Consider the following 24,462-nt stretch of genomic DNA (forward strand, 5'->3'; position numbering starts at 1 on the left):
GAACACTAATCATGGTTCCAGTCACAAGCAAAAATAACTGATAACTTTTTACCTCCCATAAGCGTACACTCTCCTAAGCAGTAGATTTAGCTAGTTTCCAACGGTGTTCGCTTGCGTGGCTTTGACCGTATTAAAGTGACCGTATTAAAGTACCACATCCAATTTTGATTTAATGAAAATTGACTTATCTACTTCAATATCAGTCAAAGGGTAGGAACCTATGTACATTGCCAACATTTATGTAAACGTTACGATTGACGAAAGTTTAAACAGGTTGATCTTGATATTGCTTGGCTATTCAGAATTCTTCACAGTTGCCAAGGCTTGATCGTCTCAACAAGGGTGTAACTATGTCTTTATATCTAGTGAATGAGAGTGATCTAACGTTATGGGAAGTAATGTGATGAACATACCTGTACAATCCGTGCCATCTCCTACATATCCAAGAAGACAATGGCACGTATACGACCCTTCGGTGTTGAAGCAGTCGGCGAGTGAAGGATGGCAATGATACTGGTTATCGGCACACTCATCAACATCTACAACAGTAACAACAATAAAAAGAAGTTTAGAAACTTGGAGATTTAGTCGCCTTGACAACGTGCCATGAATGCACCGGACACAATTAATATTATATCAAATTTTCTTTCTAGTATTTGTTTTCAGACTAGAACAAGCAGGTTATCGTGGGAATTCACTGAATACTAACGAATTCACTGAGACGTCCTTGGTCTGATTTTGATTCTAGCATCAATGTATTGTTTTTACATTGCACTATCTAAATTGAAATTTCACGAGTCAGCAACTTTGGTGTAAAGAACTGGAAAGCACTCGCAAAGATTCCCCAGCTGAGTTTCTGTACGATTTTTACGACAACTATATTGCTAACTTCTATTCTTAACATAACGGACGTGGTGTGATATGGTTTCTTGAAGTAGGCAACCTTGAAATATTAAAGACTTGGAGGCAAAATTAAACATGATTCGTGTAATTGTAACTCACCGATACACGATCTGCCATCGCCGGTGTATCCTTCGTTGCATGCACAAGTGAAAGAGTCCTCTGTATTGGTGCAAGTCGCTGATGGATGACAGTCATGAGTGTTCGCCTTGCATTCATCGATATCTGTAAACATAGGGTAGCTCACAGGTAGATTTAATTAAAATTAGGCGACGCTCATACTTTTGAGGAAAATCCAATTATGGAGGTCTAGCCCGGAACAGTCTGACATGCTATTTGACGTTTACTTTCATAATTTCTATTTACGCCATTACCTTCAGTTTATAGCCTACTTACTTGTCTTGATTAACTGTACTGTACACTGAGCTCAGTCAATTTAAGATAATATAATTATTTTTCATGTTTATCCAGAAGAATTATCCGTTTATTATTTGATACCTCTAAACGGGGCAAACTATCAGACACAATAATATCTCATTCCGCCCCTGAGATATGCAAAATAGCGTGCTCTGCTCGTCTTTATACTGACACGTATTACCATTTAGAGGCATGATTGATGCAATGATCGTCTTAAACACAGACGGATTATCTTTTTCAGCCAAGTGCGTCTCTTAGTTCAGATAGTTTGTCTTGACGTATGATCCATCTTGTGCCCGTTTTTATGTCGAGACGCACTTCTAGATGTAATAACAAACGTGCCCAAGTTGGTCCACTTTAGCATTAAAGCAGCGAATGTTTTGTGAAAGCACCCTTTCATAATGCAAAATAAATATCTTTTAGTATTCGCTAGTGAGTTTACGATTAGAAATGATAAAAGCAATTTCCAGAAATATTTAGTATAGAAGGAACTCACCTGCTGTTCCGTACACCTCCACTCTAAGACAGTTCCATCGATGTTGCTTAGTTGGGTAAAACCGAATGTATCTTGCATAAACCGCTACTGGTAGCTTGTGTGTGTCAACTGTATCACTGTTACCATCCCTATGAAATTCCTGTCAGAAAGATACCCGAGAGTAATCCTTTATGTAATCAATCAATCAATCAATTAATCAATCAATCAATCAATCAATCAATCAATCAATCAATCAATCAATCAATTAATCAATCAACTTTATTTAAGTGTCTAAAAACTTTCAGTCAGCCCGGAGGCCGACTTATCAAGGACACTTCCAATAAGATTACTATTAAATTAAGTTAAGTTAAGTTAAAAGTTACCTATCACTTCTTATCGTATATGTACAGATCTAAAATTCCATTAATATTTTAAAATACTTTATATACGCTATAAAAGCATGCACGGTGCCAAACAAATGTGATTTTAGGCTGTCATTTTCTGAAATGTTGCATAGATTTCGGCCATTTTTGTTTCAAATAGGGCATGAGCCTGAAATTGGAATTGATGTATAGTTAAAACTGGGGAATATGAAGGCTCTTGTCAAATGCTGACGTAATGAAAATTACTTTCGCTTAACTTAACTGCAAATTACAACTAGGACGCGTACACTGACCACATAGGCATTACGTTTACAATGTCGTTAAATCTGGCCTGCTAATAGCTTATCCACGTAACTGCCCAATGGGTTCGACAGACAGAATGTATTAAGGACGATTCTTTCTGCTTTTTGATCCCCTCTCTCTCTTCGAATAATTTCCTCTCTGATTTTGACAGCGCACATGCTCTTCCAAATATGGAAGGGCCATATACATGTATGGTAGATATCACACAACGCTGGCTCGTTACCAACGTTTTAATTAGGTCTGAAATAGGGCAATGGCTTCATCACATCGCAACTTGATCGAATAGCAGTGCTATGTACAACAAAATTGACGCAAATATATTACCCTAAAAACATACAGTTTTTTACATACCAAATGTCAGATTTCCTTTTTAACTACAGTAAAGAACATCAAACTTACCACTTCAATGCCATTTCCATCTTTATAATTTGTCCATTTTTTCTCATCAGATGAATAAAACAGCTTGAAGTCTGTAACCCATTCATCATAATTGTCGTGATTTCTATCTCCCTGAGTAGCAACTGCACACAGTTGAAATACTTTTCCAAGGTCAACTTGAAGCCAGTCAGTACCGTTTTTCTCTTTTGCACACCAACCATCACCTCTGTTACCATGGAGTCGACCGTAAGCCGGTTGGTAATTATCGTCATCACGGTAAAAAGACGAAGCTGTCATTTGATCGTCAGGGATTACATTTTGACTGGAAACGCCAATAGCGTTGTGGAGACATTTGTCGAGGTCTAGATGGAGGAGAATTTATTGCTAAGAAGGACAGGACTTGCCTTATCTTTTGTTCGCTTATGATTAAAATGTCTGCGTCGGATCAGCAAAAGATGGCTTCTCTGAAAGTGTTGTCCCTCCTTACCATCCTAGCTCTAACTCGAAGGTTCCAACCTGTTTTCGAACATTTACGAATTTTAACGCTTCCCAGTCTTTGTTTCGCTCTTCACCCCAAATCTCGTGCCTGAGTACGAACATGGCGGGCACAATATATTAGAAACGAGACCATTTCGTACTTACCAGGCGTGAATAGGATCAGTGAAGAGATTCGAAGGCGAAGATGGAAGTGGACTGGACATGTACTTAGAATGGAGAGGAACAATGACTGCATGCATGGTGGCGATGGAGTTGCAGGTTGAAAAAAAAAAAATGAAATAAAATAAAATAAAATAAAGAGAGGGGGCCAAAGACCACATGGAGAAGGATAGTGGAAAAGGAGCGCAGACAGAAGGTTGGGCCAGCTAGGCAGAAGCTAGAGCGAGGCACAAGACAGTGTTGGTTGGAGAACGAAACTTGCCACCTAAAGGGTCTATTGGCGTGGAGAAAACTAAATAATAATAATAATAATAATGATAATGATAATGATAATGATATTGATAATGATAATGATAATGATAATAATAATAATAACGGTTTAATGATGACTTTTCTACTGAGTAGCTCTACATTTATCATATGCTAAGAAGGTTGCTAGTCAACTAACTTCACTCGTCCTTTATTTAAAAGTATTAAAGTAAAACGAAATAATACCTTCAAGAATGAGCCAATGTTAGTACATACTTACCAGTGCATACACGTAAAGAACACCGAGTTATGTTAGGTGGTCTGTAAACATAAAACGCGCCGCAGTTGCGAATGAATATTCCATACTGAAATATACATTCATCTCCGTTAAGATGGTAACAGAGTTGACGCTCAACAATCCCATCATTCACAGCAGGATGGCCACCACGGATCCATCCCGGTGCATTGGCTCCGCAATGGTGTATGGGTGGTGGGTATTCAGGAATAACGGTTCCGCCACTTCCTTTAAAGCGAATCCAATATTCACCGAAAAGGTCGCTCATAGAGTCATCACAACCGCCGCCTGCACCATTTGAAACAGATCGGGTGGGATCGTTTATGACTTTGTAGCTGGTGCATTCTGTAATTACGAAAAAAAGGTTCTGTCTTGAGATTTATCGTTCCAAAATTCACAATTAACCGATCAGAAGCCGTACCCACCGTCCTGATATCATACCATATCAAGTCACTGACCTCATATGGCTACGATATCGTAGTCATCAAGGTATGTTAAAAACCTAATCGTAACTTTTTGGCTATTAGTGTTTGTCTCGCGATAGGTATTTTGTATCGACTACGTTTCGCCGATATACGAACCATAGCTTGAGAAAACTCGCCTAAGGTACGTACCAGAAAGTTACGATTTGGTATAAATGCAATTAACCGGCATATGACTAGCATGGAAACCCCTAAATGTGCAAGTTTATGTGTCGCTCCGTTAATTTTTTAAATATTTTTTACCTTTGGCATATTTTTTTACAGAGAAATTATGACCCTAAAATTCTTCAAATCATTTTTAAAATGCTTTTACTCCTATTTAAAACTCGACTAGAAGAAGTTACATGTATCATCAGAGAAGCTTAGCAAAAACTGAGCGAGCTAACTGGCTGAAGTAATTGGGTTCTTCGGGTTGCAAGTTCGTTATTGGTGAGGTTGATAACAAGTTGTTCCACTGACGCAGTAGAAAGCCATTGGCTAGGACACAAAGTACAATTTGAGCACTTCATTTTTCCCTCAGGTTAAAACAAAAAAGTAGTGAAATTCGTCTCTAAAATCTCCGGGTTATTCCATAGTCAAACTCACTTGCAAGCCAACAGTTATGAACTATTCCTTACCGTCCGTACTTGAAGCGTGTCCAATATGGAACAAAGACGTCAAAGACGTCAGCAAAGACAGGAAAACCTGCGGGCAAACCATTGACATCAGCTACCTTCAATTATCCTCATTTCACTTGAGTTAGATAGACAGATGTAGTTATGAAGCAATGGAGCAATAATTATTTTTGTGAGCCAGAGGATAAGCGGCAAAGATATATTTGATACCAGGATGACTCTAGGTTGCACTTTGGACACAAGTTACCGCGTATAAAATGCGAGTGACATACCTTTTTCGTACGCTTCGGTGGCGTGTCAGGCGAGTTCTGTCGAACCCGAATACCCACAACGAGACAAAATGCTAATATGCCGTCGTAACGTATCAAAAATCTACCGTACCTAAATTCGGCCAAGTGACCATTGTATCGTTGCTTTATCAGGTCAGTTACGTCATATCGTAGGATATCAGGACAGAAGACACGGCTTCTGATTGGCTAATTGCAATTTTGGCTACGGTAAATAACAACTGATTGTTATGTTCCGGCAATGGGCAATAAAAACTTTATTTTCATATAAATATATAATGATTGAAATAAGTTTCGGAATAGAAGCAGCACAAGTGAAAATCTTGCTAATTTGAATCGTAACGCCCGGAAACAACGAATACATATTTCGCTTAAATAAAAAAACATTCTGTCTAAGACATAGTAAGAGATCGTTTTTTTATTAGCTGAGTTCATGGTTGATAACTTTGTTAAGTTCAAGGAGTTTGTTGAGTGAAATGAATCACCCACACAATAATTCATGATTAATATTTCTGAGTTCCGCTCCGTTGAAGAAAAAGGATGTGGTCAAAATTATAGCAACCAGTAAAGCACGTCGTGACTAATATCGCTCCATCTTAGTTTGCCATGTTAAAATGTTCTTCAGCATTAGTAAGCTTGAAAATTGATCTGTTGCTAAAAGTACAACTTCAGTCACTCTCGATAGTCATTAACGTTTAGAAGAAGAAAAAAACGATGAAAAATTAAGCAATACATATCTCTAAATAACAAGGAAGAGAAGTGCTTTTTCTTCTAAACGCCATAAAATACTTACGATTGATTGAACAGCCTCAACTCTCTGCAATTGTTCATGGTACATGGCTGCTTCAAATTACTTTTCGTCCACACATCTTGGTCCTTGATACAACGTAAAAATCCTAGTCAGACAGCCTTCACACGAAAATGTATAAACACCTCATAAAATTTGCTTCTTGAAGTTTCTTGCTTTCAAGAAGCAGTACCTCGCCGTAGTCGAGGCAACTTAAATAGACCGAAACCAAAACTATTGATAACTTCCCTTTATTAATTTGTATTGAACACAAATTATGTTCTTTTTTGTAATCCACTGTTATGGAGACTTGTTATCGTTAAACTCATTCAATATAAGCAATCTTTTCAAGAAAGGTCACGGCTACTCATAAATTTTTCAGCAGCGTTTTGCTAGTTCGGTACAGTAGGAAATGAATTGAGTATTTAGTAAGCCCTGAATAGCTTTAAGTGAAATTAGCAGAATTTCTGGCTTTCAGAGCTTGTCTCTTCTTTTTTGGTATAATATCGTAGAAATTCCAAGTCCTTCAGAGATTTTGAAAAGACTGGGACAAAAAGTAACATAATTTCAATCATTCTAATTATTTTTGTTTGACGAGGTTTGGTTTTAGCAGCCAATCTGGGAAGTTAACTGCAGGCAGCTGAGAAGAGTTAAAAATAGTAATTGGTAAACAAATAGAAAAACGCATTTTGAACACAGAATAGTTCTCACGCTTAATAATGATAGAAAAGGTTGAAAAAGTTAGATAAGAACACCCACTAAGACTGTTTCCTTCTTTCGAAAACAATCCGTAGTCACACCATTGTTTATGCTCTTCCAACTGTTCGCCTGTCCTGCGGTTTTTGTTGATTGGTTGCTTTAAGTCACATGACGTCAAGGGCGTGAAATAAGAAAATGTGTTAAATTGAGGTGAAGTACCTACACGGACTCCTACGGCTCACGACATTTCTACATTTGTTGTCCTCTTTTGAAGTTAATTTTCTGGACCTATTTTGCTCCTCACGTGTTTCTAAAGGGCAGTTTTTGTTCTGTTTTGTTATCAGAAGGACCTGTTCAGGTTGGTTGAGAGTTAAGGGTTATTTTTGATATCCATTACAGGTTATTTGTTAGCACTTATTTAAACCTGAAAATCTTGGGGCCTTATTTGGAGTAAAACTTCCAAGCCACACATGTATGCAATGCGGGCTAATTTTTTTTTCCGTTTGAATAGCAGTCAGAATGTAAGTGTGTAATCATTGGTAGCATACAATCTAGTTGAGTAAGATGGGAGTGAGCAAAAAGAATTAAAAAGAATGAGTACTTTACCTTTGTCTCGTTTTGTTATCTGTTACGCGAACTTACAAAGAAAATACCTATCCACTTGTCCTGAAACCTACAAAACCGCTGAACGGATACCCAGGCCTCTCGCTTCACGTATAAAGATTGACAATGGAGGCACCTCTTTGCATTTTACAGCAAATGTTTTGAGCGCAATCCGAAAACTTACAGGAATCTCTAAATTTCTCAGCTCCTATGAAACCAAATCAACACAAAACGACGTCAAAAGATGTTTTACAACATAGCCTAATTTATAGTCGTAAATACTTTCACTGCAATTAGATAATTTGAGACAGTTTTTTTCAAAGTTTTATCTCAAATTCCTTTTCGCTGTGTGATCGCACCGTTAACCTTGGCCAATACGTACGCTCCCCTCCCTCTCTCACACGTTTTTTTGACGCCACAAATATTTGGTAAACCCTTCCCAGCCCGCAGTTATTATTCTGGCAAAAAAAAAAAAATATATTTTCGTGCGGAGACAGGGCGACGTCGGAAGCACAGCAATCCGCCGTAGGTAAAAAGATGGCGGCTCTACATTTTACCACAATGCCTTGTGAGCCTACCAAAGCCTATAAGGCACAAAGAAAGCCAATTTTTTTTTACATTATTCGTCCCTGTTCCAAGGACATTAAGTAGCCTAGGTTTGAAGATGTTATAACGTTTCTGTACGTTTTTATGAACGTTGTTAAGGTTTTCGTGCGCTAAGAACTATAGGTAAATGCACCAGTCGCCATCTTTTTTCTTACGGAGGATTGCTACGAGCCCCATTCGTGAATTTCGGCACGTGGAAATCTTAATTGAATGCCAAAATAACTTGTGTAGGAACCATCTCAAGTTATTTTGTAGACTGCCAGCAGTCTCTCTTTCGCTAGAAAATCGTAAAAAAAAGCCTGAGGGAATTACGAGCAGAATCGAGCCTTGGCGAAGCGTTCTCTCATTCTCGACTCATGTTTGAATTTTGTGCGGGGCCTGCAGTCTGCATTTTGAGCTCGCAGGGTAAAAATACCTAGCAGACCTCTTATAGCGAGGCGATCATAGTGCTTTTTGTCAATCACAATTCTCGTTTTCGCTTGGTTCACCGGAAGTGTTCTTATATTACCATGTGTACTAATCAAGAGAACGTTCAAAAAGTAGCACGATTGCATAGGTATGTGAGGTCTGCAAAGGTGTTTTGATGTGCAAGTTGCTCCCTCTCGAACTCGTCAGGGAACCAAAACAAAATTTTGTAACTTCCATGTGATGCTGATCTAACATGCAATTTCGAGTGTTCTGTAAATCAAGCAAGAGGGAAAAACCTGCAATTTTTAACAGGTAGACAACACACCGCCATTTTGGATCGAAACTATAAAAGCCATAAACTGGCAAGACAACTGGTTAGCGTTCTCTGTTTCTCGTCTCGTGTTTTTATTTCGTCACTTACATTATTTCAACTCGTGCTGTCCACTGCTCGAGTCAACAGATATTATGGAAGACTCGACATAGATTTTTTTTTATTACCTTCGATATAATTTACAATTTTCGACCTACGTATTGTGTTTATCAACATGTTTTCATAGCCGATACGGTTTTTTCCGCAACGGAAACGCCATACCAAAGTACCCCATCCTACTACTCCTTCACTCTCCTCCTCTCTGGGGTGTTTACATCCATTTCTGCGTAACCGGGTTGACAGGAAGTTACCACCCTTCCTCTTGTAGGAGATGAACGACTATAAATAGCGAGGCGGCGCTGAAAGAAGAACCAATCTTTTTCCTGTTCAATAAAAAAACATCGAGAACACCAGGCCAGTGCGTTGGTACAAAAACAACAAAAGGATGACATGGACCTCAAGATTTTATAACGAGATCGAGTACGAGTATGACATCTCAGTTGTTGCTACTTGTAGTTTGCAGACTTCACATTATCACGTCGCATACCCATGATTCTAAGAGCTGTCTTCTAACCTAAATGAAGAGCTAGGGCTCTGGAAATATCACTGGTGTGAAGATCAAAAACTCGCTCTGTTACTCAATCTCGTGCTTTTAATCCAATATAAAAGACCCTCATAAAGCTTGAGATAATAAATCTCTCAGAAAACATTTTCTAGATTTAGCGTTTAACGCAGACATTGATTAGAACTTCCATTGCATTGCATTAGTTACACGACCTACACATAATTTGCCACCATTTATTTAGGTTATGTCATGTCATATCCTTTTTAATGTTATTGACTCAACAAATATTTTGATATGAGATGTATTCCATATTCCCGTGGGAAATTATACACCTTGAATTTTATAAAGTTACTCCTATAACGGTTCAAGCGCTGAAAAAATGACAAATAAAACAACAACGAAAAACAACAACAACAACAGTATCAAAAATCGTTACCAAAAAAAAAAAAAACACGGACTATGTCACAAATTAAGAAAAAAGGAAGCAAGAGTGACCCAGCTTCTAAATCGAAATATTTTTAGGAGCTTTAACCTTGCATACATCTCCCATTTACAGAAGGTTGGTCATTAAGCCAGAGGGGTAAATGTCCAATCAGGACAGGATAATATGACACTTGGTAATGATTAGAAAACTCAAAAAATTGAAGTTCACATCGTAAATGGGCTAGATTTTGATTTTGCCACGTACGAAATCTGTGGAGTTTAAGGTCTGTTGGATTTTGTAGTTATTTTTCACTTTACATTGGCAGTATGATTTTCAACCGTTATTTGTATCTAAACATAGGCTAAAAATAATATGTACATCACGACTCATTAAAGCATTCAGTGATAAAGCAAAATGTACAAAATAGGAAATGCTCAGTTCTCTTTTAATCTACACTGAGAAATTGCTCAACCACCGTAAGCAACGGCCTTGGGTAAAGATTATTCTGTTACAGATTTCATTACTAATTGGATACTCTTCCATTCTAGTGTAGTCACTGTTGTTAAAAACTACTTTGTTAATAGAAAGAGTGCAGTGAATACGGCGTAATATTTAGTGTAAAATAAGAGTAAAAAACTCTTTCCCAAACTCATTTTCCTCGGCATAAAGTTCTTCTCCTTCAAGTTTTTCCTCGATGTGCTCCCCATCGTCGTCGTGATCCTCCTCCTCCTCATCGTCATCGTCATCATCATCATCATCATCGTCATCATCGTCATCGTCATCATCATCATCATCATCATCGTCGTCGTCGTTGTCATCGTCATCGTCATCATCATCATCATCCTCATCATCGTCGTCTTCGTCGCTATCATCGTCATCATCCAATTTTGTTGTCATTTGCTGGTTGAAGCGTACGATGCACGTGGACAGCCGATTCAAATTAACACTGGAAACTCCTGCTTTATCGTTAGAACTCTTAATTAGTAAATGTTCTGGTCGGTAAGTTTCCCAAACTGCATACTCACTAAAACTGTCGCTGCTATTTACCAAGGGACCCCCTTTGCGGCTTGTTTTATATGTACAGCTACGATACATGACTGTTGTCCAATCAGGTGACGAGGCGCCATCTGGATGTTCTTGTTCGGGTTCGAAGAGCTCGTGGTTTGTACTTTCATTCCACGTTCCATTTTTTCTGGTTTTCTGACCAACTACAATCTCCAGAATCCTTTTCATAATGAACTCTGCAAGTTCGACATCTTCTCCTCCTTTATCAGTGCATGAACTAACATAGTGGTCGTTAATGATTGCGATAAACATATTTCCCAAAATTATCGTTGTGCTGGAGACAAACGTGAAAAAGAAGAGACGCCCCACAATGGGGTTTGCATCTTTGAGTTCGTCCAGCGGTATATTGTTCCCCAGAAACATAAGAAACTGGGAGAAAATAGCCTCTGGCACTGACGAAAACATGTGCACACTCTGCCCAAATGCCAACATTCCTAAAAGGGCGTGGCCAACAGCAACTATTGAAAATATCACGAAAAATGAACCAAGTGAAGAAAATGACCTGCGAATCGTAAACGAGAAAATGATAACTTGCGGATTGAAATAAAAGCACTTCAGAGGGCGTAAGGTGGCAATAACAGACGCTATACAAATCATGAGGTTTTCAACATCAAACAGAAATAAAGCTTGGTGATAGCTGACAGGTACGAAAGGGTTTTCTTTGAGTTTTTCAAATGATTTTCCTGCCTCCTTTGATCGCATCCATTGCAGAGACAATGCCGACGATGCAGTCAATATTTGCAGCATATCTAACCAGTTCCACACTGATGTAAAATACAAACGCTTTTGACGACAAAGTTTGATGCATTCTAAGACAAAATAGCAAGCAAGCAGAAGTCCAAACAACAAGGCAAAGAGCAAGTAAGTGTTATGAGCTTGAGAATCCGTTGCACTGAGAGGTAAGATTCCATACGACTTGAAAACGCCAGCAAATCCCGCTGGGAGGACCTCATAGTAATAAGTCATTACTGCAAGAAGGTTACTAGATGGGTTATATAATGAGAACTCCAACAACACAGCCCTGGTTTGACGATCAATCCAATCATTTTTTATCAAGTCGTCGATAACTCGTTTTGCTGTAAGCTTGTTGTATCCCAAATTAGCCAGGTACCCACCGCCGCTTTAAACAGCGAAGCGACCCCAAGAATCAAAGCTGCCGAGTTGGCCATCCTCGTTGTACTCCCAGTCTTCTGGACACAAAAGTGCTGATGTACTTAGAATATTTTGGTCAGCCCAAGTTCTTTTCTCCTCTTCTCTTATGGAGTAGAAATCGTAACAAGACGTGATCATACTTTTAAACAATTCATGAACCTCACAGGAATCTGGCGAAGCAAGACAAATGAAAACAATGGTATCATGTTGTCCTTTTCGTGGTTTTACTTCTTGTGTATCGCGATAATAAATTAATCATCGCATGGAGCTTGGCCTTATGCCACCTTTTTTTCTAAAAAAGCAGTTCTCAGCATTTATAGACGGAGTTTCCTCACGCAAATAATCTCTTACAACTGAAACTTTCTTGAAAAAAAACTACTTTCAATCAATTAAATCTTTTGAAATTCGAAGACGTAAGCTTTGTAGACTTACATGTTACGATACTCTGTCTCCCTTCTAACTGTCTTCTAACATACTTTCTGATTTACCGAACCGAACGAGATTTACCCTTTATTATATAGTTTTGCGAAGAAGAAACAAAGAAGAAGTAGCTATAGGTAGCCGAAGGCACGGTGATAAAATTGACCTTTTAAGTTGCATGCAATACAACCAGCTTTCAAATTACTGGAAACGACCTCGACTAAATTTAACTTGGTTTTCTAAACTTTTGAAATTTTGAATATATAATATCTTTGTGTTTGATGGTGTGTTTGTTGTCCCTCTTCAGTAGTTGTTTTTTTCTGTTCCAGGTCTACAATAGATCCGGTGGCGCATGTAATCGGTTTGACCAGATGGTCTTGTTTTCCTGGTCTAACCATGACAAAAAGCTACAAAACTATTTCATTCTATAGTCTACCAATGCCTTTCTATGACTTTCTTTGGAAAGGAATCACAAACGACATAAAGCTTACTTTTCATAACTCGAAGTTGTCTCAGACGAGGCATGCCGATCAGGATTGAACGCTTGTTTCCAATGTATTCTGACGCTCTCTCCTTTTGATCCTCGTAAGAATCAGCAGTAAAGATCGCTGGCACAAACATGTTCTTCAGCCATCCCCAAAACTGAGTCACGTTGGTAATCTAGCAAAATATCCGAAATTATGAATTAGAAAATAAGAAAAGGCTCCGACAAAAAAAGCACACACACAAACAACTAGGGTGTTAAACAGCATGGGATTGTCTGCGAGTATGGAATATGGTGACTTCGCAAGACCGGTTTTTGTCGATCGGTTCAAGAGTCAGTGGGTTAGGATCTGTTATGTCTGCATGCGCAATGGTTAACTGAAGAGCCGTTATTCCTTCTTCATTTTTTCCACGGTCTAATTAATGAAGTTCGACGTCGGTTTGAATATCTTTTTTCGGTAAACAGCTAGGGTGTTAAACAGCAAAGGCTTGTCCGCGACAATCCAGGTTCTCAAGTGAAATAATAATTATAAAACAACACTCATCGGTGGCGAGTCCAAATTCTATTACGAACGAAACCTTCCGTTGCTTTATGCCACTAATGTCAATTACTGTTTGGTATCAAACTTTTAGACCTTTCTTTTCTTGGCTTAATGCATATCACTGAAGACCCTATTTAGTTCCCTCATCTGCTGAAAAAATAACACATACAGTTAGCGCTGAAAGAGCTGAGGAAGTGCGAGCTTACCTTATATTGTCCCTTATCATCAAAATACTGGAAGTCGCTTTCTGTTGCTTCCTTTAGATTGTATCTCTGTTTGTTTTTATCACCATAACAGACAATCAAAAGAAGCACGAAAAACAACAGTGAAAACGTAAGTTCTCTCCCGTATGCGTACATTTTCCTTTCGTTGATTTTATACTTTCTAGCACGTTCGACGTCCACTGATATTGTATCGTGGAATGGTCCCCGAATCGGCTCCTCGACTGACTTAGACTCTCTAGTTGTCTTCTTCTTACAGCCACAACGTGTAGCTATAATGACAGAGACCAAAATTATCTTAATGGGCTGAGATATGATTACGTCTCCACTTAATGAAAGCATTACAGATGTTAACCAACGAGCCGACTTCTGTCCTCCCCACATCAGAGAATACATCACAGTAAACACGGCTGACGTGACAGCTGTAGAGATACAGAGGAACCAAGCGAAGTAGACACAAAAATGAGGTAGTACACATGGTTCTTTTGTCCTGGTTTTGGTCAGATGGTACCGCCTTCCTTGGCTGTCTATTTTAGGCTCACATTTTCGAAATAAGAATACGATTAGAAGACTTGCGGGCAAAACGATAATTGCACTTTCCAGTGCGATGATAAGTTGACTCGAAGTGAAGGAGAAAGGTCCGATCTTAATGTTTGGTTGTTGTGTGTTCTCGGTTTCGTAAAACATGGCGGAAGTTACCATAGATAACATGAGAGGGCACCAACAACAGGAGGCTCTTTGGACACGAGTGAAATGATTTCTGGGTTGTTTCTTAATTACGGACAGCCACAAGTGATCATCAGAGAAACCATTCCTTCGCAAAGAGCTGAAGGTCCTTTGGAATTTATCGTCTTCTTTCTTATCATCTGCAAAGAATACTCTAGTCGTGTTACCATCATCTCTTTCCAGGGCGAGCCAACAGTAGCAACTAAACGCCCATTGCTCTTCTGTTTGATGATCCACAATTAAAATCTCGTTGAGAAACCAAGCTGGGGCGTCGCCTCAAATGTCATGGCCGATTTGCACACTAATCATCGTACCTAGCGGCTTTTCCAGCTGGACAAGAAAATTGTCAGTGTTTCCTCGAGCGAACAACTTCCCGTCATGTGGTTGGTCGCATGTCAATTTGATAACACTGCTGGTATTCTCAGTACCATTAAGGATCATGGATACATTAGCTGTAGTGCCCGAGTTCTTCCATCCTCCTGTTGTTATGGATACTTCGTACTTGTATTCACCACTTTGATTCTCTGCCAGAGGAATCAGAGGACTGTCCTAGAATTAAAAGATGTAGGTACGTAAAAGAGTCTTAAGTTCACATAAGCTTAACAGACCGGTGCGTTCAACGTGCATGATTAGTAATTCTACTCCCCCCGAATGGGATGCTAGTCTAACGCACCCAAACCCAGCATTTTGTTAACTCACCGTTTAGAGAGAGACGGCAGTAAGATCAAATTGTGTGCTTTAGGACATAAAACAAAGGCCTCAGTCATGGATTGAAAACCGACGTAGTAAGCAAGAGTATCATTTCTGATGTAAATCAGGAAATAACAGAATATGATGTGCACGCAATAATTTTACTGGCGGTTTCGTTTGGTTCTATTTTATGGACTTCGTCTTCAACATGGAAAGAAATAAAATTGAATTGACCAATACTTTCTCAATACGAACCTCGTTCAATGACATCTTTTTGTAGCTTCGAGTGTTACTTTATTGTATTTCGGTGCCTAAAAGGATTTCACTTTCGTCATGTAATGTAAGTTTCTCAATAACCTCCTATGACCGTTAACGTTGTGAGGTGCTCTGCCGACATGACATGTCATACAAACCTTTAAAACATCTAGATTGTCCGCTCTCCGTGCAATTACCAACACAGCAAAATAAACAAGGAGGGCAGAACACACTGTGATAAGGACCAGCAGATCTCCTGGATCCAGATTGTCAAACGTTTGCTGGACCAGCGCAAAGTGAATGGTGTTTGGTGCAATAAGAACTTCTCCTCCAAATGCGGTCAAGTGATTGCAAAGACAGGTCAGTGAAGAGGTGTTTGATTCTTGTCCCACCTGCAGTTATAGAATAATTTATTCATCTTGACACTAGAGTACAAAACAGCGTATTTGCTTTAAGAAAGGGTTTTTAATCAATAGCTGCAGTTGTAGCGGTTGCGGGCTCATGATCACTTTGTCCATCGTAAAAGACAAAAGACTGGAATTACAACTCCAAATTGGCAACATGAATCAAATCGTTATTCTCCACTGTTTTTATCTAAAGATACTGCAAATCTATCAACGATTTGTCTGGGAAGCCAACAGTCGTGATTCAGCGCTCCAAAAATGACTCTTTATTCAGCAGGGAAATGACTGTTGGGTTACTACATAAATTCACTAAACGATAGAATTATAAGAAAGAACCAACTCAATAAATCCTAATTTATATCAGATGCGTATCTAGCAATATCAAGCCGTTGTGGGCCGTTTTTCCTTCGCTATACTCTCATTTTTCAAATTCTATATTGTTTATCGCTATAAAGATAATTAAATCTGATACCTTGCAACCTTCGTTTGTCCATCTCTCTTCAGTTTCAGACCGGTACACGCACCAAATACCATTTACCTGTAAACTGTAGTTAACCGAGTTGTCGGGATCGTATTGGGGTACAAGGATAGTAGACTCTACTGGAGGGGCGAGTGTAGGAGGAGGATCTTTAAACTTAACACATTTCTCTTTCGATGCTCTCGCTGACGGTAAAGACCGCTTGCCTCTAAAATGGACTGTTCGGTTCTCTTCTCGTCCTAAGAGGCCAAAGTAATATTTTCCTGATGCGTTGCAACTTATCAAGATATCGTACGAACATTTCTCTGACGATTTACAATCTGAAGCCAAGGTCTGAAATCCATTTTCTTCGGTTATATGAATAACCTCGTCATATGAAGTTTGAGTTGGGTGTTTACCAAATTTTATAAAGGCAGTGATAGTGGCTGGTTTTTTCATAGTCATGGACAATTTTAAGGTGTTATTGGCCTCATGAACGGTAATGACGTGATATTGTATAGTTCCAGGATTGAGGAAGTCATCTGTTTGACTTTGGCTTGCAGTGCTGCCCTGGTCGTGTTCTGATGTTGGAATATTGATTTGTATTTCTGACGGTAGATCTGTCACATCCAAAGCTTCGCCACTTTCATCTTTAAGAACAAGGCTGACAACGTTTGATTTGACCCTACTGCTACTATGGTGTGTTGAGTAAGGGTTAAAATTATAGTTGATCATCTAAAACGAAACAAAAATAAGGATATATTGAATAAATGAACGTCATTCAACCGACTAATTAGACTAAATGCTAACTGGTCCAATGCAATGCAACGATAAAGCGACCTAATGTTAATGAGACCAAACGTCCTCTGGACCAATTGTTTTGTTGGCCAAACGATAACTGGAGCAAATGGTTTCTTGTAGCAACAAAAAGTCTGCCCGAAACGTTAACATGTTAACAACTGGTCCGACCGTTTTTAAAGATTAACTACCATTTTGCATTTTGATGGTCCAAATAGTCATGAGCTGAACCTTTAAAATATTAAACAGCTTTAATGGTGGTAATTCAAAGATCGATGTTCGAAGGAGAATAAACATGATCTCTAACTAGCCATGATTGAAAACTAAACTACACAAACTGAATTAAGCATTATTGGAAATTCTTCTTTAATTACTACCTTTTCACAGTCCAGAGTTTGACCTACATACCTCTACTCCTACGTCAGATGCATTCCCGGATATCTTTTTTAGGTCTTTGTCGTGCAGAGAAGGAAGTTTAAAGCTTGCTTTTCCTTCCTGGATTGTTAGCTGGTTGAGATCGTGCGATTTTTGTTTGCCCAGAATAGTGGATTGATGCTGATTTTTCATCACGGTATACTCTTCTCCGGGTAGCTTTAGCGAGAGCAGTATGTTGGTAATCTTCTCTGTCAGATTCTGGCAAAGACCAAGAATTCTCTTTCCTATGGTTACCTGGAAATAATTGCAGTTTGGGGAGCTTAAAAATGTTATACAGATTAATAAATGTGCAATACTCTAATTTACATTTTGACACAATCAAAACACCTGCTATAGCTAACGCACATATCTTCACGTGTATCAGGTTGTTGATTTAATTTGTTAGTAAATTACTGAAGGAGGTCACGTTTCATTACGAGGCATGCGCAAGATGGGCTTCTCGTGCAGAAGCTTGATCATGTCCAAATTCAATTTGAAATTCATGATCACGTACCTCATTTTCCTTGTCGTAGCTGGTAGAATTGATAGCCTTAAGGATTCTACGAGAGGTATATTCCATGATATTTGTATTACAATGCATTAACGATCTGCCTCCATTGTTAGTAAGGCGGATCTCCCCTGAACGGCGGTCAGTCAGTAGAGAAAGCAAAGAGGACATTTGCAGAAGTTTTTCTAACAAAGCAAACTGAAAAGAGAACAAATTAAAACTGGTTAAGTATATTCACTGGCAATGCTAAAAGTTTGACCAAGATTGAAAACCAGAGCATCATGTGTGGGGTTGTCATACTTGTTCTGTACGTTTACGTCATGTGTTGTTCATTAAATTCTGGCTCTCTCGATTAATTAAGTAACTGGGTCTTTTCCGTTTCCAATAAACTGGATTTTTCTTGTGTTCCTAGTTACCGTATAATCATAACTATCCTAACTGTGATCTACAAAATATATTCTGCATACCGTTGTATTGTGGAAGACATTGCCTGCATCCTCCGTGGCTTTGCCTAGAATAACAGCAATCTGCACTAACCGTTCGAGGCTATCGACTCTTACTTCGCAAATCCTGGATATTACGTATTCCTTAATCTGTAAACAAACAACCAGTCTGTTGAGCCTCAATAGTTTCTTAAACACAAGAAAACGTTCCTCGGAATGAGCAATGATAAGAAATTAGAGTCAGTTGAATGAGGCTTTTTATCTTGAAGTGATTAGAATGGTGTTAAAAAGTTAACTCAGCTTTTATTGTTGTGTATAAAATGCAATCCAATGCATCCTGACAGATATAACGTTGTTGTCTCTGTATCTCAGTGTATTTAATGTAGAGGTACCCTGGTATTCATTTTCGCAAGCAATAGCTCATTCAAGGTCTTGGAAGACCTGGCTAATTATTCCTTTGAAGACTTTCAATTATCCTACTAATTCAACTTTCCTCGTGTGACTAGACTGTGATTAAACGGCCTCTCCATTCCAGCTAAACGCACTATCAAACATTTTAAAGACTTTAATGTATGATCAGGCCTTTCTTTGCTTTTTATTTACCAATTTCTTGAAAAACCACCCTATTGAAAACTAAGTTCATATTTAATTGCTCTATAAACTTACGTGAAGCAGGAACGTTTCGTTGATCCGATAGTCAGCCGCCTTGAGAAGTGCAAGGAGAGAATCTGTTTCTTGTATCGCCAAATTTATCTCACCCAGAGAATAATAATTTTCCATCGCATCAAGAATTTTGGTAATTTGGTTGTAAAGTAGTTCTTCGCTTTGTGTTAAATCTGATTGATTAACCTGTAAAGTAAAGAACGGGCAGTCGATAAATCTAAAGTGAACACGATGCAAAGGCGTCAGTATTTTTACTTTTAGACGTTCTGTACGCCTGTCTTTAGATTTTTGCCACTCGTATTATATCAAAGTAGAACGCATTTTCTGGGGGTAAAGATTCACCATACAACATTTCTGTCAGACTGGCTTTAAAATTCACAGGTAACCACGTATGCTCCTGCTTCATGGGAAAAATCGTCACTGGGAGTAAAGTGTTCTGCCAATAACCTCTTAGGCCGAAGGTCTCCACTTTCTATGCTAGAAAATTCTGGAAGCCGGAAAAAAGTCGGCGTTTTTCTCTGTTTGTTACGGCGATACAGTCTTCTTTTTCCCTAGGAAATACAGGGCTTTGGCCTGAAATATTAATTGCAGTATTTACTGATAACTTGGCCTACAGGTTATAGCTGCATCAGTGACAATAGGTTTCTGTGTTTTTGCAAGTGTAGTTTACAAGTCATCCCAACATTTTTTTTTAATCCAAACCATGCATACCTTGATCGACATCTTTATTTCTCTTGCTACTCCCGCGACATTGACAATGTCAACTTTAAGACGAACAACATTTTCTCCGAACAAGGGAGAAATATGAACTACGGTGAAGGACTGTACTCCATACGACAACATATCGTATTCCCCATGGTCTGATGCATGGTAGAATTCATATGTAAGAGGAACTCTGCTATCATCCCATCTATGACAGGATACGTTGAGCCAAATGCCAACAGCAGTATTCATATTAAGTTGTGTGACATGACATGTTCCACCCGATGGGGCACCTAATGTCTCAAACTGGTAGGCTGCCCATCCGTATGAACCATTTAGTAACAGGGCATCTACTGTGATTCGGTATGACCAACCAGGTAAGAGCATTTGCTGCTTGACAACCAGGTTTTGGGAATCCTCTTGCGTAGCCAAGAAATTTGAAAAATTTGCATGGGGAATCCATTTGGAATATAGAGGACTAGTATTTTTTCTTAACATTTTCCATCGATATTTAAGGGATTTGGGACAACTAGCAGTGATGCAGTCAGTTCTGACGGAGATACCAGATGATGTTCTGGCTGGTGATAAACAGTTTAGGACGCACCTGAAAGAAATATATCAAAGACAATTGAAGACAAAATTCCTTCCTCGCATTGTGCACTACACCGGTATAGACCATTTTACAGTTTCCTGTTCAGTGACCTGGCCTTTGAATGGCAGAGAGGCTGGAGGTGACCTTGTTTTGATACAGACATCACTGCTTTTGTTGTGTAAAACAAGTTGTTCTAATGCAAACTAGGTGCATTTACATGACAAAAGCAGTGAGGTCTGTATCAAAGCAAGGTCACCTGCAGCCTCGCTGCCATTTAAAGACCAGGTGACCGAGCAAAGAACTGTAAAATGGTCTATTACTCGGTGAAATCTCCCACACCACACTGGGACAGGGTCAAAATTTGTTTCATTAGAGGCCATGTTGTTGCCAGCCTAATTCTTAATACCTTTGCGTTAGGAGATCAGCTTACAATGTATGTCATGAATGTGCTTTGAAGTTTTTATTCAGTTTGATGGAGGTTCTTTTTAGTGGACCCACGTAGCCACTTTGTCATTTGGATTACCTTTCTGAACCGTTTGCATGCACAAGGAATGCACAAAACAAAGACACGTCCATTTTGTGGTTTTGGGAATTTACTAGCACAAGAGGCTCACTCCAAGGGTCCCCGGCCATGTTAAACTTACATTATGCGAATGTCTACGAGCTCTCCATCATGGATGTGGACAATCTGCATCGCACTCTCTTTTTGGTGGGCTTTGCCAACTGTCAGCAATACATGGTATGTCTCGTTGCTGATCAGTTTCTCTGGGTCCAAAATCGCTTTTCCATTTTCTAATAATGGTAGAAATATATCGCCTGGTGTTTGGAAAAGAGTTCCATCAGCGACTGATTCAAGAAGAGTATTTATTACGTTTCCCGAGCTTTTGAAAAGCATGTTGGTAGCTGCTTTGTTAAAACCAGAGACGTTCTTGCTCGCAGCTCTGAAACAAGACCAGTTAAAGGTCATTCCAAAGGAAGTTCCGTCTTCATTCTCAGGGTCGTAAGAAAAGCTAGCATCCAGCAAGATTGGCTTGCTGATAGATCGAAAAACTTCAGATCCTCCCGCAATGGAAGCTACGAGAGCTGATGTTTCTACCAGTAGGAAAGCGAAATCTCGAGCAGCCAGTTCAATTTCGGGCACTTGCAATTCAAATACTACAAGTTTTAGTCCTGTTGACAGTAACTCTGGCACTATATTGAGCTCACGAGAGTGGTGCACTAAGAGCTCTGGAGTATCCGAAATGTTGAAAGGTGACAGTGTAAGCTTTTCAACTCTCCAATAAAACGAAGCTTGTCCTGAATGAATGTTTCCCAAGTTAAAAGACGCCACGAGCTTCCTTCTGTGATCGCGTCTCAACTTGATTGGACTGTCTGGTTGTGTGTCTGTATAACGGATTGACACTTCATTTAAATGAGCGAGAGTATTACCTGAAAAGCAACGTGAAACACATCAAAGTTAAAACATTAAGTCGAATTTCGGACAAAACCAACGCTACTACCATCATCACCATCACCACCACCACCACCACCACCACCACCACCACCACCACCACCACCACCACCACCAACATCACCATCACCTTCATCACCGCTACTACCAGCAGCAGCAGCAGCAGCAGCAGCAGCAGCAGGAAGAACAAAAACAACAACGTACAACGACAACAACATTTGTTTCTCTTTCTCGAACGTGCATCAATGCGGTGGTACTCGAATTGAAATGGATATCCATTTTTCGTTATAACTTAATAGGTCTGTCATAATCTTGGTCACAAAGTTCTAACCTGTTGTGGTAGAAGCTGGTCTGCGTGGAAATATAAACCATCTAGACTGGATTAACCAAGTGCAGTAAATTCATAACAATTGATTTACGTCCTTCCATTTCAACTGGTATCATGGCAAATTCAAGGTTTACCCACCGGGATTTTGGCACGCATCAACCTTCGGACGTTCAGGATAGAAGTATTTGCACCAGCATTCACAGGAATTGGGTGACGTTTGGATGCAGCGTGAATATTTAGGACAAGCTGATGATGTAGAAGAGTATTATGCTAAATTAGTTGGCACTTAACATTGCCCGGAAGATCAGTAATGAGAATAGGGAGAATCTTCAATGGGAGATAGTTGTCGCAATGTACTTCAAGCTGGAAAGAAAAACGTAAACTCCAGAGTAATCTGGAGTCCTGGAAATCAACCCAATTATTTCTTTCCCGATCCCAGCGTCAGAAAACTGCGGACCTTGCGAGGTAAAAAAATTTATTTGAACCGCGGTGGGATTCGAAATCATGACGACTGAACTACGAGGCTGGACGGGAGCTGCTCGTTGCAAGATGTATCATATTGTCTATGTGAATGCTGCGAAACAAATTGAGATGACACTAATTCTGCCAATAATATGGACGTTTTAGACAAAATGCGGTCGATGCTAATTCATTTGTGAATTTCACAGTGATGGACTACTGCTAATTAAAACAAGAAGCTGAATGTGGAATACTCTAGGCTCATGTAGGATTTAGCGTCTTATAAAATACCTTCACAGAACAATCCATCTCCAGTATAGCCGCTCTGGCAGTGACATGTGAATGACCCGATGTTGTTAGAGCAGTCAGCATGTTGATGGCAATTGTGTTGTCCACTTGTCGAGATCTACAGAAGTGGACCAAATGTCTTTCGTTATGCCTACCCTACCACTGATCGACAGAGAAACGTTTGAATAATTATCTGCGAGCTCTCTGCTCTAACTTCTTTCGGAGAGCTAAACTTAAGCTGTGAATCAGTTATTATTTGATGTATTTTACCCAGTTCTATTAAACATTTTTTTCGCACATGATTGCCTAGGGAATTGCAGGTGACGTTAGCACTACTTTTTTTTATTTTGTTTAGAGCGGTTTCCAATTGAGTGTCGAAAGTAATCTGGCAATTACTTTGTTTTTGGTTCTGGTTCTACTACGGTTTGAGATTGGCTTTGTACTCTTATTAGTATGTAACTGGTTTGGTTTTGGGCTTCCATTCCAGTGAACACCGCTCTAATAAAACAACGCAATAAATGTATGTACCTGCACATTGTCGGATGCCATCTCCCTGGTATCCAAGAACACAGGAGCACGTGTGGGACCCTTCAGTATTGGAACATTTGGCAAGAAAATGGCAGGAATGCTGATCATTTGCGCACTCATTAATATCTAAAAAAAGACGAAATAGCTATAAAAGAAAATGTTACTATTTCGTAACTTTTAATTTGTGATACACAACCAACGAATTTGAAGTTGCTACGACTACGTGCCATAGCATGGATCTTTGACAACTTTTAAATTCTCGCTTTTAAATGCCGCTCTCAGGGGATAGAACCAATGCATGTGACGCAGGGTCAAATATACAGTACCGTCACTTACACACTTTCTGACAGAATCTTTTTATAAAGTAAAAATTGCTTTACTTCGGTGGGATTCGAGACCACCACGACTGAGCTATGAGGCCAGACAGGAGAAGCTCGTTACAAGTGTGAACCATATTGTCTACGTGAACACTGCGAGACAAATTAGGATGGCACTAAATCTGCTTACAATATGAGAGGTCTTAGACAAAGTTTGGTCCATGCTAATTCATTTGCGAATTACACAGTGATGGACTTCTGCTAATTGAAATAAAAAGCGGCATGTGGAACACTCTGGGTAAATGTGGGATTTAGCTTGTTATAGAATACCTTCACAGAGCAATCCATCTCCAGTATAGCCGCTCTCGCAATGGCATGTGAATGAACCGATGTTGTTAGAACAGACGGCATGTTGATGGCAATTGTTTTGTCCACTTGCGCACTCGTCGAGATCTACAGAAGTGGACCAAACGCCTTGCGTTATGCCACTGATCGACAGAGAAACGTTTGAATAATTATCTGCGAGTTCTTTTTCATCAATATCTAAAAACGACGATAGCAACTGTTAAAGAAAAGATTTACTTTTTCGTAATTTTTACGACACAAAGAGCGAAGCTGAACTCCCCATGACTACGAAAGCATGGATCTTTGACAG

General features: G+C 39.3%; 1 protein-coding gene across 1 annotated transcript; it reads right to left on the reverse strand.

Moving 5' to 3' along the window:
• Positions 1–18,848: 18,848 nt before the first annotated feature.
• On the reverse strand, positions 18,849–20,132 carry LOC145484467 (uncharacterized). The gene is made up of 2 exons (XM_081463089.1): positions 19,855–20,132; positions 18,849–19,329 (listed from the first exon to the last, which is right to left on the reverse strand). The coding sequence occupies exons 1-2, from the start codon at positions 20,095–20,097 to the stop codon at positions 19,135–19,137; spliced, it is 438 nt and encodes a 145-aa protein (XP_081319215.1). The 5' UTR covers positions 20,098–20,132; the 3' UTR covers positions 18,849–19,134.
• Between the last annotated feature and the right edge of the window lie 4,330 nt (positions 20,133–24,462).

The sequence above is a fragment of the Orbicella franksi genome, chromosome 4 (genome assembly GCF_964199315.1).
Source record: "Orbicella franksi chromosome 4, jaOrbFran1.1, whole genome shotgun sequence".
Lineage (NCBI taxonomy): Eukaryota > Metazoa > Cnidaria > Anthozoa > Scleractinia > Merulinidae > Orbicella > Orbicella franksi.